The sequence below is a fragment of the Pyrus communis genome, chromosome 12 (genome assembly GCF_041283825.1).
Source record: "Pyrus communis isolate YQ-2024b chromosome 12, ASM4128382v1, whole genome shotgun sequence".
NCBI classification, from domain to species: domain Eukaryota; kingdom Viridiplantae; phylum Streptophyta; class Magnoliopsida; order Rosales; family Rosaceae; genus Pyrus; species Pyrus communis.
In genome coordinates, this window is record NC_142576.1 from 21,417,370 (window position 1) to 21,436,900 (window position 19,531).

The window sequence follows — 19,531 nt, forward strand, 5'->3', positions numbered from 1 at the left end:
ATTGAATATGTATTATAGTACTTATTTGCAATTAACTTACTACACTTATGACATTTTTCTGGCCAACCTAAATTAATGTATTTATATTCTTCTTCATGTTGCTTTTCTATGAATGCACACATATACTCTTATAAATCACTATTTGTGCTATTTGAATCTTCCGAGTCTGAATCTATCATATTTATACTTTCTATACTATAAATACTTTAATTATCACTTAAACCATCTAAGCTATATATTGACTGTATATCTTCATCTTCTTCTAACTTAAAAAACTTCATTAAATGTATTTTGTTTCTCTCGGTTGTTTACCTACTTTTGGACATTTAGGTCTAATATATCCAACTTCTTCACATGAATAACATTTACAACTACTCTTATCTTTTGGTGCTTTATATTTTCTAATCTAAGGTATGCCACTTCTTTTCCTAAATTGTTTTGGAATATATTTTCTCTTCCTATATGTTCTTGAAGGTCTTATGCTGAAATTCTTATATTATTGGTATGGTTTGTATGACTTATATTTCTTTTTGTGTATTTTCTTATGCTTATTCTTCTTATGACAACTATACTGTTGTGGTAAGTCTATATTTTTACAACTCATATAAAATTGTTTTCTAATTTGTCTCTTAGCTTTTATTTGGCTGCACTCTTATCCAAGTATATCATATACATGTTGAATTCTAGATCCTATTGCAACATCATTTTTCTTTGGATGCTTTTGCCATTCATTACAAATTTTTCTGCTATTGGTGTGACAGCCGGTTCCGGAATTTTCAAACTATAAGTGTGAAAGGACGATTTTGCCCCTAGTATGAATTTTCGTTGTGTGGTTGTTTTTGAGCTTGGTTTGGGCTGGTTGTGGACCACACACGTTTCCCCACACACACACTCACCCTTTCCCTACCCTGCACCCTATCCCGAGCCATTTCCTTCTCCCATTTCCATTCCCATTGTACGGACACACCCCAAATCTCTCCAAATCTTCACAGATCGAGGAAACAAAGTACATATTCATGCTCGTGAGGTCCGTAGGAGTTCAACCATACCCATTTCAGGTAAGGATACCTTCGTTTTCACGTCGAACTCGGGATACTCCGATTTGATCACTGTTTATGCACACGTTAATTCTTGTGTTTTTGGGGAATTTCAAGCTTGTAGAAAGCTTGGTGAGGTCCTTAGGAGGTTCGGGGTGGTTCGTTTGAAGGTTTTGGACGTCGGGATCGTGAGTTACAAGGTTGGCCGGAGTTGGTGGTGTTTTCCCGGCGAGATTCCGTGGATTTTAGCACTTGAAAGTGGTATGGATTTGTTCCTCTTGTTGTAAGCTTCATTTTGGTACCAATTTTGTGAAATTTGGTTGAAAAACGAAGAAGATATGAAGGTTTGAAGTTTTTACGATTTTTCGGCGTCATCCCCGGCGCCGGAGCCTCGCCGGAGAAGACGACGGAATATTCCTAACGGCGTTAACGGAATCCGTTAAAGTTAACGAAATATTCCTGACGTCGTTAGCGTGCCAGGCACGTGCCTACGCGTGGCAGGCGCGTGTGGCCGTGCCTTGGCCGGCGTGTGGGGGCGCTTGTGACGGTGAAATTTTTTTCTAAAAATATGGGGATGTTCCTGAGGTTGAGTAGATCACGTTGGTGTATTCATGCACCCCATTTGAGCCTTGTATGAGAAGTTATTTCATAAGGTTGGTTATGTGTTTTAAAATTAACGTTTTTATAGTTGTTTCGCATATAGGTGAGACCTATCCCAAGGACGAGCGCGGTCAGTCGAGGCAAGGGGGTTACAACCCTTCTACATACCAGTGAGTGGGCTTTTGGTTTTCCGTATATATCTATATACTTATACTTTTCCCAGAAAGTGAAATGAAACGTTTATTCGTTTATATGCCATGCATTATGTTGCCTTTTGTTTATGCATTGTTAGTTGCATATATATATATATATATATATATATATATATGTTTGGTGCTGCGGACGCACATGTAAGTGCCAGGTGAGTTATGATTTATGTTTACATTCAGTAGTGATTTGAGATGCATATAGAGAGCTCATAACCTGCACCCCCGGTGTTAGTGCTCCCGCCCAGAGTCGGGCACAGTCCTTCACGTGATGTTCACCTCCCGCACCACACGCTCATCTTGGATCCAAGTTAGGTGCATAGTCCTGTCGTACAGACCACTTTAGGTGGTTCCGACTTGTAGGTGACCCGCGATTATTCGCCCAGCCTTCACATGATCGTAGCACTTGAGCGTACTTATATTACACCCAGGCTTGTCGTACAGACCACTTTAGGTGGTTCCGACTCGTGTGCATGTATAGTTAGTGAGATGGAGATTTAAGCTCTAGATTCAGCCGTACAGGTTATGTTAGGTGACTTCGGCTGACAGATTATATGGCATTGATGTGATATTACCTGAGCACTTGCATTTTACTTCGAGGTTTTGGCATAGCATATTTTCCGAGCATGATTTATATATATATGTATATTATATTTTCTGGGAAGTATACATGTTTTACGGCGAGGGGTTAGAACTTGTTTATGAAATGGTTTTTGAAAAGCTTTGTTTTTGCCCACTCACACTTTTTGTTTTGCGCCCCTCCAGGTTCTAGTTGGCTAGCACTTTTGGTGGTTTCCCTGAGGATTTCCCCAGCATATCTGACAGACTATTACCAGTGTAGGACCACCTTCAGGTGTGCTTTTGTAGTGTCGTTTTCTCCCGGACAGCATTAGGTCTTCGTGCTCTGAACTTTGTGTTCACACTTACGCTTGCACATGTTTGTTATTACTTTGTGTAAAGCTGGTTTTTATTTATTTGTACTATTTTTATAATTATTTTATTAGCTTCCGCACTGTGCACATGGTTACGTCACTCCCACGTGACGGCCAGCATGCCCTGATCTTGATCGGGGTGTGTCAATTGGTCTTTTTATTTTTGTCATATAAGTATGTAATAAATTAATATCACTAATTCTACCTATTCTGCCTAAATATTTAAAGAAATCTGTTGTATACTCAGCTATATATTGTAAATCACAAATTTGTAATTGTTCTAAATTTCTAATTACCCTTATTTGTTCTTGTTCACTTCTGCCATCTAACCTATTATGACCTAAAAATTCTTGTTTAATCAAAGTAAAAAACCATCTATATTAAAATGTGTTTTAGCTGCCTGATATTGTTCTGGATTTTGGACTTTCCATGATTGAAAATAATAAAAAACTAAACCATCCAAAGTATGCTCAAAGTAATCTAACATATTTTGTGAATTACTAAAATCTAACATTAATGCTGCATGTATACAACCTTTTTCTCATCTCTCAATCGTTCTTTCTCAATCTTGTGGATCTACATTATCTAAATTTAATATATTACCAGGTATATTAATTTGTTCTAACCCTCTCAAATATGGAATCCTATTTTTTCTAGGTGGTTTTATCATACTTTCTTCTATGTAATCTACTTTTGCTTTTTCATTATATTGTTCATTTGTTGGTCTCAAAAATTGTTGGTCAGTACTACTTGCGTGTCTTGGATTTTCTACTCCTGATGTACTACTTTCTTCTGCTGGATTACATTCTACTTCTAATTCTAATAAATTATTATATTCTTTTGATCCTAAAATATGTTCTACTCCTATTTCTATGATTAAAATCTTCATCTCTTCATCTAAAATTTTGTGTAGTCCTAAATCATATCTTATATTTTTCTAAATATTGCTCTTACAAGATCAATATCTTCTACAAGCTTATCTACAATATGATCAAAATTTTGTTCAACTGCATTAATATCTAAATTATCAAAAGCCATATGTATACTCTTATTTTCGATTTCACTTTCATCCTCTTCTATTTTTTCTAGTTGCTTGTAATTACTAAACCTAATTGTTGCTTGACCTGTATTAGTTTCATATATTTGTATTTTATCTGGTTGTCTATTTCATGCTACTTTTAAATTAGGTAATATCCACTGAGCTCTTTCTAAAAAGATATTATCTACGAGTTTTGTTTCTATCATATTTACATGTTTACTACTAAATGTTTGAACTAAATTTTGAAATTCTAAATTAAATTTATGATTATATTTATTAGACACTTTACCAATATACATTAAGCTAATACATAAATTTTTATATTCTCCTTTCATATTATAATTTTTTGTTCTTATGATTACTTTAATATATTTACTAAATTCATTAATTGTCATAACATAATTTGGAATGCAACCTATAACTGCTAAGTTTGAACTTAAATCTACTTTAGCTATTGCTATTGCTACTTGTTGATGATTATCTCATCTATTATCATATATGTATACTAATGCTTTTATGCCTACTTGTTCTTTGGTTAATCTTCCTATTCCAATTAATATTGTTCCTATATGAATTTGACTAAATGTGATTTTCATGAGTAACTGCTTATTTACTAATTAAATTAAATATAACTTCTTTATCAATATAGCTAACTTTATGTTGAGTGATGCTACTTACAATTCTGCTTCTATTTTCAAATAAACCTAATTAATACAAATTATATTTATTTTTCTATGTTCTCTCAAAACCTATTCGAATAAATTTTTGTGCTACTTCTTCATTTGGATAAATATCTTCAACTCTGACTACAAGGGATGTGACATCAAGGACCTTTTTCCAAGACTCAACATTGGCAGAACAATCCCTTCACACCAAATTCCCAATGTCATACCTAAATTCGGCGTACGCCTGAGCCATATTTTTTCCTTACGGCACGTGCTTCCATCGATACCTCTCTGATCGCACTACAAGTTTCTTTTTGTCAGAACCTTCTCCATAATCGGCCATTCTTTTTTAAACAAATTTTTTTTGAAAATTAGGGTTCTAAAACTGTGTTTATATAGCACTAGGACACCTTTGCGAAATGAACCCATTCATCGCACAAATCTCCATGTTCATCGCGCAAAATGCGTCATAAATGCGCAATAAATGGGAAGGTTTGAACGCAGTCTGACCGTGCTTTGCGCAACAAACATATTATGTTCATTGCGCAAAGCTCTCTTATGCAACGAAAGTAGCGTTGCTCAATATATTGCTCGACGAATGAAATGGTTGTAATTATAAAGTTTACGTAAACATATCTATGTTTACGTAAACTTTATAATTACAAACAAATATTCAGAAAATATTTAGGGTAAATTACATAATACCCCTCAGGTTTGACGTCTATTACAACCCCATACAAAATCTTTAAAACATTTCACTTTCATACCTCACGTACTATTTTATTTCAAAATAATACCTCCGTTAAATTTTCCATCCATTGGTTTGTTAAATGCTGACGTGGCTGTCACATTTGTGCTGATGTGGCTACCATGGTGGCAAAAAAAAATTAATTTTTTATACATTAAAAATATTATAATACTAACCTTATTATAAAAAATAAAAAAAAATAAAAAATAACAAATTAAAACCAGAAAAACGCAAACCCAAAAATCCTTCCTCACATCCCACCCCCACCCCCTTACCCATCTCTTCCTTCCCGTCCATTCATCCCCTCCACCCCTCCACCCGAGCACCCCTCAACGCGGGTCCCACCTCGACCTCTCTCTCTATCTCTCCCTCCCTCCCTCCCTCCCTCCCTCCCTCTCCCTCTCTCTCTTGCCTCGCCTCCTTCAACCTCCTGCCATGTTTCTTAAGTCCGATGACTCCTTAGGGGGCCAACCAACCAATCCTTGCTCCTCAACCCCCAAGCCCACTGCTTTCTCCGGCTCCACCACCACTGCTGCCCACCTCTAGAGCTTCTCTATTGACTCTGACTTTTTCGACAGCCTGGGTAGGACTCTCTATGAGTTCGAGGGTTAGGTTATTTCGGAGTGGGGATTTTGTAAATGGGTTGGTTGGTGGGTAGAATTAGGTATGGAGTGCTTCAATGAGGATGAACCGCGGGCTGAGTGGTGGATTTTGTAAATGGGAGTTGCAGATAGGTAAGGGGGAAGGAAGGGGATATGGGTTCAGGTTTTTCTTGTTTTTTTTTTTTTTTTAATAATATTTTTAATGTATAAAAAATTATTTTTTTGCCACATGGCAGCCACGTCAGCATTTAACAGGCCAATTGATGGAAAATTTAACGGAGGTATTATTTTGAAATAAAATAGTACGTGAGGTATGAAAGTGAAATGTTTTAAAATGTTGTATGGGGTTGTAATAGACCTCAAACCTGAGAGGGTATTATGTAATTTACCCAAATATTTAATACCTTAAATATTTATTCTAAAAATAATTAATACTTTAAATATTTATTTTATAAATAATTAATACCTGAAATATTATTCTATAAATAATTAATGCCTTAATCCATACAATTATTTTCAGCATAAGTACGATATTCATTGAAGATTGAAAACACATATAAACCGAGGATATGGTGCTTACATTAGGTCTCAATTAAAAAAAAAAACTCAACAGGAATTGAAACCTAATTAAGTCCAAATACATAACTTATAAAAAAAAACCTTAAATTTAAATATTGTCATACAAAACATAAATTTAAAACTACTATTTGGATGGTCTTAGTCCATTCCGCAATAACGCCACCAATTGCAACCTCTCTGCAATGCATATCATCCATCAACTTCATCAACTGTTCGTTCGTATCATCATCAAGAGTATACTTACATTGTTATACATATATGCAAATAATTAATTCCAACATATAACTAAACATTTCACAAACTTAATTATCGATCCATCAACAATATACTTACTAATAGTTCATCCATCACAGCCTTCTTCACATTCCCGGGCACATCTTCCCAAGAACGCCACTCTGCAGTGGGACAATTATTCCCCATGGCTACGTCAATCGCATGCGTAAACTCAAAATGTTCCCCCAAATTATGCGGGTTGGCGTCATGCACACTCTCATCCTTGTTTATATCTGCCATCCCAACACGAACAAAATTGTGAAGAATAAGGACATTAGAAGCACATATTTATAGGAAAGTTAGGACCTTTGTGCGACGAAGGCTTTGTCGCGCAAACATCTATATTAAATGCCTTATTTATTCCTTTGATTCCTCTGAATAATTGGTCGCGCAAATGTCCCCTTTTGTCGTGCAAGTTTTTCGCACCAAAAAAAATTACCCCACGTTTTATAAGTATACTTGCACGATGAATATTTTCTTCGCACGATTTTTTTTTTCCTTATCCTTTCTATTGTGCGCGATGAAATTTTTTTTTTCCGTCGCGCAAGTACGTCTTGTGTGATGAAATATTGTTCATTGCTCAAGGTGTTTTTTCTACTAGTGTATTCTTTGTTTTATTCTCTTTTTCCTTGAAGTAATTGCTTTATTCATAATTTACACTAATATTTTGTTTTAATCTATGATGATGGTAAATGGTTTCATTAGGGACACTCATGCCCATGGTGAAAGGTGACGCTTTCACCGAAGATATGGGTGCATGCGGTCCTGACTGCAGTTCAAGGTGCACATCTGCACATCCAGGGGCTAAGGCCGGTTGTGATTTGAACAACAACAACACGGTTTGCAGATGCTTCTACGACTGTGGACCTCCCTCGCCGCCGCCATACTCGAAAAAGTGCAAAATCAGCTTGGGAATATGGGGTGAGAACTGCTCAGAGAGTGATTGTAACTCACAGTGTGCTTCCAAATATCCTGGACCTCAAGAAGGAAGTGGATACTGTTATAGCGTTGGAGCTCCTTTCTATACTTCTTGTTTTTGTGAGTACAAGTGTTGAGCTAGGGTTCAACAACTGATGGAGAATAAAATAAAATCATTACCATTTAGTGCTTTCTTGCACACCTACTACTTTTCATTCAAGAATGATACATGTATTCTCATTTATTCTCTTCTCATTTAGCAAGTACCTTATTTAATCCACTAATACTATCACTTTATTGAAAGAAAATGATATATCTATAGTTTTATTCCGCAATAGTGTTTTCTCAATGTTTATCTCCATATTACAAAGTCAACATGGATACATACATACATACATACATACATACATACATATATATACATACATACATACATATATATATACACATACATACATACATACATACATACATACATATATATATATATATATATTGCTATTCTAGCTTGTCATATTTTCTTGCTCATGTTTGATGACAAGTTTACCTCGACCCTACCTGGTTACACTTTTTTACGAATATTTTACAAGTTTTATCTAATACTCTGCACCAGTCAAGTCGGTATGGTTTGGTTTCTGATTTTTCGCTCAAAATGCCAAGCTTATTTAATTGTCTCATAAAAAAAGTACGTCCCTCCAATAAATTAAGCATAATTATATTTTATTATTCTCTTTCATTTAGAGTACATCTACATTTATTTTGTAGTTTTATCATCTTTCTTCACATGAAATATTTTATTATAAGAAGAGATGTGAGGCACGATTTGCCTACTCAACTGCTTAGAGAATTTCTAATGGAAGATGCAAAATGTTTTGAAATTTGTATTTTACATTTTAAGTTGGCTGGAAAACATTCTAATGACGGGATGTAGAATACCCATCTTCACGGGGACATGTAAATAAAAATGTAAATATGCATCTCTTTTTACATGTTTTGAAGGTGGGTCCTGGTAGTCAAAGAACGAACAATAAATAGAATCTCAAATTTACATCTCTCTCATAAGAGTAGAACTAGCATTTACACCTCCTGAAAAATGTAATATATAGCTTTTACAACTCAAATTTTCTCTATTAGAGATGCTCCTACACCATTGAAGATGCTCTATTATGAATGCCAAAGCTAGAAAAGGGTGCTATATTGTGGAGTGGAGAATGCTATAGGTTGATCAGCTTACTAATAGTACTGAGATAATCTCCATTGATGAAGAAGAAGATTAAAGTTTTGATGAATTTGGAGAAAGAACAAGAGAAAGAGAAAGAGAGAAAGCAACGAAAGCAAGAATCTGAGCGGTTTCTAATTAATAAGAAAGTGAAAGCATTACGACACTTTATAACGGTAACAAACTACTCTATGATTGAAGGACTGTGGAGAGATTACATTTGAGCAGTTTAAGACAATGATAGTCCAGCCGAGTTCTTATGATTGAAGGATAGTGGAGAAATTACATTTGAGCAGGGTTCGGTTGAGTCCTAAATGAACTAAAACTGTTAAGGATTGACAATCGATTCTGATAAATTTGGGGTTATTCAAAGGATCGGAATGCATGCTTAATCAGATAAGAATGAATTAAGTTCAAAAAGGGACTAGGTTTAGAGTCATGTTTCGAATGGATTAGGTTTAAGTTTCGGTAAAGGAAGGATGGGTTGGAATATTCAGAGAAATGTCAAGGAGCCTCAGTCCTATCAAGACTCTACCTCGATAAATCGACTTATCCTTAAAGCCTTGCCTATAAATAGAAGGGCCTTCACAACGAGAAAATGATCTTCAACTTAACACAAAAATCAGCGCTCTGTGCAAAACCTTCTCACACCCTGAGAAAAATACTAACTGCTCACTAACTCATCTCCGTTGGCAGATATTCAGTTTGGTTAAACATCATTGTGTCAACAATCGGCGACACCTTTAGTTTGGTTAAACATTATTGGAGTTGTAGAACCTACATGGCCTAGGAGACTTTCGGTTTGGTTAAACAACACTCTCATATCCTTGTTAGTTGTCTATCCAAGTCTCAGCAAACGAGGAATTCTCTAATTTTTTGTCTAAAGAGGTCATCTCATCAGTTTCGGCAAAGTGAGGTGTTTCCATGTTACTCATTGTTCAGCACAACGAAATTCGAATCAATTATTAAACATCGCACTGAGATTAGTAACCTTGCCTTCATGTTTTAAGAACCCTAGGCCGAGATTGTTCCTTTCTCAAATGTAGTCGCTCAGTCTAGAAAGCAGCGTGCTTTGACACCACAACCACAATCTGAGTCACGCTCGCATTAACTACAAGAAGGACGCAGTTAGCTCTTAGTTACTCAGCTTATGCGTCACATAGGCTTGGTAATTTTTAAAGTCAACAATTATAGAATTGTTTCAATTTATTTGCAATTATGTTGATACTCAATAAAATACACACACACTAATTTGTTGGTGTACTTAATTAATTTTATCTAGTTTTTGCATAACACTTTTATTTCAACAACGGGATGTCTTGCTTCGTTTTAGGGCTTTGAGTTTGTCTCTGGAAATTCTGTAAATAATCAGAAATAACGGGCTTGTCAGGGTTAAGATCTGAAACTTTAATTTTTTTTTAGCTTTAATTGGTTCATTGACTATCATGTCCATATATGCAAGGATTTTGTTGGTTTTGGTTGTCATGTCCCTCTATGCAAAGAGAGATTCTTTGCCCGATTAGAGGTGGTGTGAGAGGAGATTGCATAAAAAGTGAGACAGGGTTAACATGATAGTGCGGTAGGACAGGATTCTTTGTGTCTTAGTCCGTGCGGATGACCTGATCCTGTCTCTAGACCTTAGAATTTCTTTGATTCAACAGCCACTACATGGATGAATAATCTCTCCAAAATCAGCTTTTTGATCAGTGATTCACCGACCACTACATTCAGGGATCCCACCTTATTCTCAAATTAACCTTGCGGCTCGGTTGATGGGCACTCCGGTAGCTAGGCTCATCTTGCATACAAATTCTGGTGGTTATACAAGACTATTTTAGTTTTTTTTTTTTTTTTTTTAAATGTCCTTTTATGCAAGGCTCCAATTTTAAGCACTAAACTTTGATGTGTCAATGGACCACACGATCATTTTTGCACGATCACTAACTATACTTATTGAGAAAGAATTTCATATTTATGAGAAATGAGACCTTACTTAAGCTTATAATTAATTAAGTTGGGCTACTATTAAATTTTCCTACAAAAAAAAAAAGGGGGATCAGGGTAGTATATTTATTTACAACTGCGATGCAATGACAGTGGAAGGTTGTAGTTTATTTTATTATAATATATATTCCACAAGGAGCCAAGAATCTTTACTTTTTTTTTTTTTTTAAACAAATGATATTACTACTATAACGTAGTACTAAGTGGCAGAAACTTTATTATTCTCTTCATTTTTACCACGCAGTTACGCTTGAGCTAGCTGATTAATATCAAATGGAACAGCATCAGTAGGAAGCGTGGCATTGTATGCTCTTCCGCCTAGAACAACATTTGAACTCTCACTAGGATGGATTGCATCCCAAAACGAATACTGAGTCCTGTTTTGGCATGGGGTATTGAAGGGAACGCATAGCCCGGTCTCACGTACCACCTCACAGCATGGTGCATCAAAAATCACAGAACCTGAAATACCAAACAACTGATAAAGCTCTACACTTATTTTCCACCCTAATTGAGATTAATTATGTTAAATACCAAGCGAAAGAAAGTATATAAGAAAATAGTTACGTACCAAGAGATGCAGCGGCACTGGATAATCCAATACCGTAGAAATCTATATAAGTGAACTTAGCGTCGGTTAGGTTGCTGTTAAGGTCAGCGACAAGTGATTGAAGCCTTGAGTTGAAAGCTTGGACTGCACTGTTGATGTTATCTGAGCATAAAGAGACGTTGTTTGTGCTGCGATTGCACATAGCCACTTCAAAGGGTATAGAACCAATTGTACCGAGCCCAAAAAGGGCTATCTTTCTTGCCCCAGAATTGTACAACGTCTAGCATTCCAGTAAGTTATTCAGTGAGTAGAGGTAAATAACATATTTTTAGTTAATATGAATAGGTTAATCTCTTACTAGTATCTCACATGGTATGTTGTCATACTGTGAATTTAGAATGAACGTCTGAATAACAGTGAGTTCACCTTATTTGTTTTCTAAACTAAAAGTTTGACAACATAACATGCATGCTCGTGTCTAGGAAGAGAAAATTAAACTAGAATCGGGAAACATCAAAGTTTTACTACTAACTTTTATTTGCCCAGAATACTGTTGAATAAGAACTCCTGAATATTGCTCAGAGGTAAATTGGCGGCTAGTTGGGTATAACCTTGGCATAAAGTAGTTGTTAATGTAGTCATTACTGCCAATTGCAACTGTATATATGCACTTTCCCAGGTATTGGATAGCTGCTGAATTATTATTTCCCTGAAGGGAAACAATCTGTCTTACTATGCTTTGGTGATTCACCAACTGCTTATTAAAGGTTACTCTCATACCCTGCAAATTTAAATATTGGATTATAGGGATATTTGTTGTTCCAATAACATAACTTTGCAGGGAAAATCATGCATAAAGATAAAAAAATAATAAATAAAAATAAAAACGTACGTGAATAATTAGAAAGAAAAATTAATGAGTCTGTGAAATTATATAGTTACCTGGTTCCGTCCTGATTCATCACGAATACCTGCTGCACCGGATGCATAATTCACACCGTGGAGTATTTTCCATCCTATTGCAGTAGCAAAAGGTGGAATGTAATGACTAAAGCCTAGTAATTCAGCTGTAATGAAATGTTAAACTAGTTAGCATGATGATGTAGATTTATAAATGAGTTCATGCTAAGAAGGTTTTTTTTATTTTTTATTTTTTTTTATTACAAGCGATAATACCATTTACTACATTAATAATTAAAATGGAAGATTTAAACTTGAGAGATAATGGATTGAAAAAGAATGTCATGTCCACCACTTGCTTGCTATGCCAAAAAGTGTACCAAATAAGCGACTTATAAATTACTTATCTATGTACCAAAACTGTATCATATCTCTTCCATTTTCCCCTCGCAATTTTCCTTTTCTATGTATCAAATACAAAAAAAATGTACCAATCTTGAGAAGAAAAAAAAAACATATCAATAAATCGATTTATAAATTACCCAAAAATAACTAAAATTGTTAACAAAATAAAACACATGAATTTCATAAGCAAAATAGAAAACATAAATACGAAATTAAAAAAAAATGTATTCGATTGATATTTATGGTTAGATTAGATATTGAATATAAAGTTTTTTTTTTTTTTTTTTTTTTTGGGCAATAAAAAGGGGGACAACTGGTGGTAAGTTACGATTATCCATCCTTTTTGGGCCCGGAGAGACTATGTGGAAATTTCACCAGCTTGTGGCCACAAGTAGACGCACCAGTTCGGAGTAATAAATCCGGGACCTCCCACATTTTTTTATGAGAAAATTAGAATTAGATGCCTCATTTTAGACTTTTCTAAATTAAACATTTATGCTTTTTGAGTTTTTGATTAAACTTTTGAAACATTTGATTAAATACTTAGACTTGAAATACTTTAAATTAATTGAAATTAATTTACATTTAAATATCTGCTATATATTTTAAATAATTTCAACTATATTTAAGTCTAAAAATTTAAACTTTTCAATTCTAAATGTACACTCACGCCAAATGGAAACGTACCAACGTTAAATGAAAACGTAACAATGTCAAACAAAAACATACCAACCTCGAAAAAAAAATGTACCCAATTATAAACTATATTAAAATGAATATTCATCTTTTTGGAATGTTTATTAAAAATATGTTTGAGTTATACACAATGCTCTAGATAGTCGTTTTTTTTGTAGATAAGTCTCTGGAACAACTTTTAGTTGATCGGAAATAAATCCTTATTATTGTAGGTAATGCTAAATAATAATGATAAATCATATAATTTTGAATTAACAAAAAGGTTATTATCCGTTGATTAATGACTCTTTCTAGAAAAAAAATAATTAATTAAAGTAATTTAAACTTTTACATTGTTAACGACTCTTTCTATAAAAAATAATAATAATTAATTAAAGCAATTCCTCATTATTAGAACAAAAAATAATAAAACTTATGTTTTGAAAACAAACGTACCAAAAATTCAAATGTACCAAGAAGCCAAATGAACCAAAAATTCAGATGTATCAAGTAACTAAATGTACCATTATAATCAAACGTACCTAACAAAGAGTTTTGTTACATTCTATTTAATTTACTAAAATAAATATTTTAATAAAAAATAAAAAAAATCTTAAATCATCATAATAAGAGATGCATAAAAATAGGAGGAAAAAAAGGAATTCTAACGTGAATAGACTTCTAATGAAATAAAATTAAAGTACCAAAATTGTAGAGAAAATATTTAATCAAATTTGCAAAAGGAATAGATGTTTAGTCTATAACATTTAAAAATGAGGCATCTAATTCAAAACATCCCTTTTTTTATTTACTGAGGAGCCGCAATTTGCGTCCTTACCACAGTGTTTTTTTTTCTCTTAGCTTTTGTTTGGCAAGCTGCTATAAGTTTTTGATGATATCTTTAATTTAATAATGTCTAGATAAATTCATGATTTATTGAAGAAAAAAAAATCAAAGAAAAGAATTGATAAGATCAGATAAGTCTTACACCCTCAATTCAAATATTGAAATTCTTGTACAACTGCGAAAAATTTGGATCATCACCCCACTTTATTTCTTGGTGTTAAAATAAAAAATCAAAATAGTAGGGTATGCGGGAAAAAAACGGAGAATCTATTCTCTTTACTTGATATATTGAATGTAAAGTTAAGTATTGGGTTTGTTTTTTTTTAACAAAGTATTAACATAAAGAAATGTCACTAAATTTGTGCAAAAAGACCAAACGACTGACCAATAACATCAACCAAATTACGTCCGTTGGAAAACCTTCCGGTTGGACCTCTTGGAAAATCAATGCCGTACGGTGTATAATTCGCTTTAGCCAACGTTAAAAGGCCATTGTTGTTTCCACTGTCGGATAATGAGTCTCCAAATATGAAGTAACATGGAACTTGTGGTGCCCCATCAACAAAACAAGAATAATGTAAGTTTGAAACCAACAACAAAATGGGGAACACCCACAAAAATGGCTTCATAATTTCTACGTGCATGCCAACGAAGAAGAAAAAGAAGAAAGACAAAGCCAAATGCCAAGGTGATGATGGGTTATAAAAAAATTGGTGGTTTGGTAAGTAAACTAAATGGGAGGACTTACATATATATATGCTTCAAAAGAATATCGGGTTGTTTAATTTTAACCAAAATTAACCAAACTAACGCCTAGTGGAGGTGATGGTCCTCATTTATATTTGACTTTGCATTAGTAAACTTTTATATTTCTCTTCTTCTTTTTTTTTTTAAATGACCAGCAGGTGACTTCGCCACGACAGTCCATCCTTTCGGAGGCCAGGAAGACACACAGAGGCATTTCAGCTTCCCTCTAGCCACCATCGTGTGATTCACCAATACCAGGAATCGACCCTAGAACGTGTCATATGGAATACGGGTCTAAAATTCGTCTCATATACCAATGGGCCACCCTGTGGTGGTTTTTTGGCCTAATTTCTCCAGCAACCCATAAAATACAAAATCACACGCGTTCATTCAGTTGGTGCCCTAAGATGATTGTCTTTTTTGTTAACATATGACATACTACTTGAAAACTAAGACCACAAACAATAACCTAGCTATGATCCTGATTCAAAGCCAATGGATGGTTAGGATTTGAGCTGACTTGTGGTTCTGTCCCAAGCTTAGCTGCATGAGTTTTGGCTACGTAGTCGTTTCTCTTCCCCCATGAATAAAAGAGAGAAGCAGAGCTCCATGTTTGAGCTACTGTGAATCTTATTTTCTCTTGGCAACAACATCAACTCTTCTCCAAATCTTATCAGTTTTTGCGTACGGATCACTAATCTTCAAGTTAAAAGACTTAAACCCAAAAACTTATACCTTAATCTAAAAATTGAGATCTAAATAATGAAAATGGTTAACTACGCTCCGTCGCTTTGATCAGCTACTTGTCAGTGGCCGTGGTTGCCATGTTTTATTTGAATGCAATTATATCAATAAAATAAAAATGTAGAGGTTGGATACAGTTTCTTCATGCGGAGAAAATTCATGTGAGGCTCAGCTTGTCACTGGATACACTGCCCACTTAAAATTGTCGCTTGTTCAGATTCATGCATGACTTTCTTAAATATATATATATATATATATATATATATATATATATATATATATATAATGCTTTCATAATTAAGCAAATAATAAAAAGATTTTGTTTTTAGTTTTACTATTATTAAAAACTTGCCCGATTGGCAGTTGGACTTGTCCAAATAAATTTAATTTTTGTCTGATTGCTTGTAATTTGCATTTTCTTCAAGTTATTACTTTGTTGTTCAAGTTATTACTTCGTTGTTGAATATATAACACACTACTAGAAATTTCCACTTTGCCGACAAAATTAGTTTGTCGGCAAAAGTCAAAATTCGTCGGCAAAGAGCCTTTTCCAACAAAAAATTTTGTCGGCAATTTTGTCGCTAAAAGCATGTCGCGCAAGATCTTTCTCGACGAATCTTAATATTTCGTTGGCTCATTTTTAAGGCGACAAATCTCAGCCGTCAAACTGTGCCCGTCACCAAACCAACATTGCGACAAAATATTTTGTCAACATAGGTTGTTTTTTCACGATGAAGTTATTTGTCGGCTTAGTGATCTTGTTGCGACAAAACATTTTGTCGGCTAAGTAATCTTGTCACGACAAAATGGTTTTTCGGCTACGTAGTCCTATGCCAACAAACTGGTTTGTTGGCTCAAATTACTTGTGTAGACAAAATAATTAGTTGGTTGAATCTTTTGTGAACAAAAACATTTGTCGGCTAATTGTTTTTGTGCCGACAAAACATGTCAAGTCCAATATTTTCTAATTTTTATTCACATTTGTTTTTAATAATATTTTTAACCATCACAAACAAGCAAGCTTAAGAGATCGAGAAGGGGCGTGAATGAAGAATTAATGTAGGAACAACACAAAATTCATGTAATTTAAAATAATGTAAGGTTCACAATTCGGTTTAGTTACAAAATACAAAAAAATCTATATTTTCATTTCGACATTACTATAATATAGATAAAATATCCTTAAGTATCACCATTCTCACTATAGTCCTCATCACGTTGATATTCAGCATCATGAAAATGGGAAACGATTAGGATCATCATGAAACATTCCAGTATCAAACAACTGTAGAAGAAAAACAAATTAAAAAAACTTGATTAGCAAACTTTAAGGGTGCTAAATATCATTGACACTAAGGAAATGCAAGGCCACACTAGAGTGGTATTTCTAAACAAATAACTTATGAAACCATAAATGTGTAAACAGCAAGATAAAGATATCTACTAATTAAGTTAACTTACCAACACCATGCAACATCACAACCTAGAAAAATTACATGTTTAATAGATACCAGGTAATAATCAAGTTAGCATCAACTACTTATACGTAATTCATCACTGTAAACAACAAGATAAACATAACAGCAAGGCAACATGATTCTCACACTCTGTAAACAAGGCAACATGATAAGTAGATGATATAAATCCTTGAAAGGTCTATAATGTATATAAACATAACACTACCAACCTAGCTAAGTAGGTTATAACTCTAGAACATAAGCATATGCACCTGGAAACATAAATAAACGATACTAAAGCACCCTAATTCATCACTGTTTATAATCTTTATCAGTGTAAACAAGAAGATATAGACATCTATTAATCAAGTTAATCCTCAAATATCAAAATTACCTGGCATGAATGATCCTCACACTGGTCTCCATGCCGTGCTGATATCAGTTGTAAGCTATCTAGCTCAGAATTCCACTTAGCCATAGACAACCTGCAAGTGTTATAGAAAGGAAAAACAAATATGTCAAACCTAAACCACAATATCGAATAATTACATTGGAAATCTGGAATTAAAGTCAAGGGACATTGTTTTTACCAATATTATACAAATCGATTCGGATTTCGTATCCATTCCCTGTCCATGGCATATAAAGTATCTACTCCCTGTTTACAAATTTAATTTTACATGCAACATTCATTAGGACCAGCAATCAAACAATGAATAAGATAGGCTGAGGGTGACGGTGTAACAACATACCTTACCAAAGAAAGCAGCTAGCCTAGAATATAATCAGATTCTTCAGTATATAAGCCCAGCCTTGTAACCGCCCTCTGTATAGGAAAATTGAACAAATTTAGAGAGAATTAGAAGGGGAAGAACCCACAATATACTCGCAAAAGAACCCACAATATACTCGCAAAAGAACCCAGTAAAAAAATTGAATGGAAGGTAAAACAATTGCAGATGAGAATTAGAAGGGGAAGAACCCACAATATATACTCGCAAAAGAACCCACAATACACTCGCAAAAGAACCCAGTAAAAAAATTGAATGGAAGGTAAAACAATTGCAGATGAGAATTAGAAGGGGAAGAACCCACAATATACTTGCAAAAGAATCGAAAAAGAAAATTGAAAACCCTAAGAGAATTACACAGAAAACTGATGGGTTTATCCATCAGAAACGTAAATTGAAGATAACAATTAGGAGGGAAAAACCTTTTTAGGCTTTGACTTTGACGATGGTTTCGATTTCCACCGGAAGGATGCTGTCGGTCTGTCTATTTGCAGCGACGGAGATGGAGGTGGAGAAGGAGATGAAGGTGGAGCGGGAGAGGAAGAGGGAGAAGGGTGGGACGGAGAGAGTTAACTGCTTCAAGGACTAAATTCTTAATTTTTTTTTTTTCAACTCCGCGCCTCCTTTTAATTTGTTAAATACTGTTTTCTTAAAGTTTAGAATTGTGAGTGACATGCTGCATTCAAATAGCACTGGCTAGCAATTCATGCAATTAAATTTTGTCTTGTACTGATTTCTAATTTTAATAGACGGTTCTTATTCAATTTTTTTTTTGTTATGTATAATCTTTAGTAGTTATGTGCCTTGACCCTAACAATTATCTTTACAAATCATTCATATCATACATACCATTAAATTTCGTAAGTGTTATACGTACAAAATAAATAAATTTAAATCTACATAATAAATATATATATACACACACACCATTGAACTTGATAGGATACAAATTCTACGAAACTAATTTGAATGATCCAGCCGTCAAACTTGTTTGTATATCCATCGAGATCGCATCACCAAAAAATCGAAAAAAAAAAAAAAAAAAAACCATTCAGCGATCAAGTAATGGGACAAAACTTTTCGACGGTTATCAATGAAAAATCACGATTTAACGGTTATTTTAACTCCGATTTTGATGATTTTTTACAGCTACGCTCCTTGACCCTATACGAGTACAATGAATGAACTCGATCTTCGATTTAAAATATTTACACTAGTGAATACCACAAATCGTATGTTATACTTAATGAAAGTATGAATAAACTCTTTAGTGTTAGTGAATCTATTATTTTGATGGGATACGCATTCTACGAAACTAGTTTCAACGATCCAACCGTCAAACATGTTTGTATATACTTCGAGATCACATATGCCAAAAATTGCAAAAAACAAACATTCAGAGATCAAGTAATGGGGCAAAACTTTTCGACGGTTATCAATGAAAAATCATGATTTAACGGTTATTTTAACTCCGATTTTGATGATTTTTTACAGCTACGCTCCTTGACCCTATACGAGTACAATGAATGAACTCGATCTTCGATTTAAAATATTTACACTAGTGAATACCACAAATCGTATGTTATACTTAATG

The 19,531-nt window shown here is 34.2% G+C and overlaps 2 protein-coding genes and 1 long non-coding RNA gene across 3 annotated transcripts; 1 reads left to right on the top strand and 2 right to left on the bottom strand.

Annotated features, from left to right (window-relative positions):
• Nucleotides 1-5,906: 5,906 nt before the first annotated feature.
• LOC148692479 (defensin-like protein 182) lies at nt 5,907-7,736 on the top strand. Its single transcript, XM_088680955.1, has 2 exons — nt 5,907-5,961; nt 7,387-7,736. Exons 1-2 carry the CDS (start codon nt 5,907-5,909, stop codon nt 7,734-7,736), a joined length of 405 nt encoding a protein of 134 aa, XP_088537081.1.
• Nucleotides 7,737-10,909: 3,173 nt separating this feature from the next.
• Nucleotides 10,910-14,919, bottom strand: LOC137744689 (GDSL esterase/lipase At1g29670-like). The gene is made up of 5 exons (XM_068484459.2): nt 14,584-14,919; nt 12,315-12,439; nt 11,905-12,153; nt 11,394-11,652; nt 10,910-11,284 (listed from the first exon to the last, which is right to left on the bottom strand). Exons 1-5 carry the CDS (start codon nt 14,840-14,842, stop codon nt 11,067-11,069), a joined length of 1,110 nt encoding a protein of 369 aa, XP_068340560.2. The 5' UTR covers nt 14,843-14,919; the 3' UTR covers nt 10,910-11,066.
• A 1,830-nt stretch (nt 14,920-16,749) lies between these two features.
• On the bottom strand, nt 16,750-18,564 carry LOC137736452 (uncharacterized). The gene is made up of 5 exons (XR_015954063.1): nt 18,360-18,564; nt 17,899-17,972; nt 17,737-17,804; nt 17,541-17,631; nt 16,750-16,974 (listed from the first exon to the last, which is right to left on the bottom strand). It is a non-coding gene; the product is annotated as an uncharacterized LOC137736452 (long non-coding RNA).
• Nucleotides 18,565-19,531: the final 967 nt, after the last annotated feature.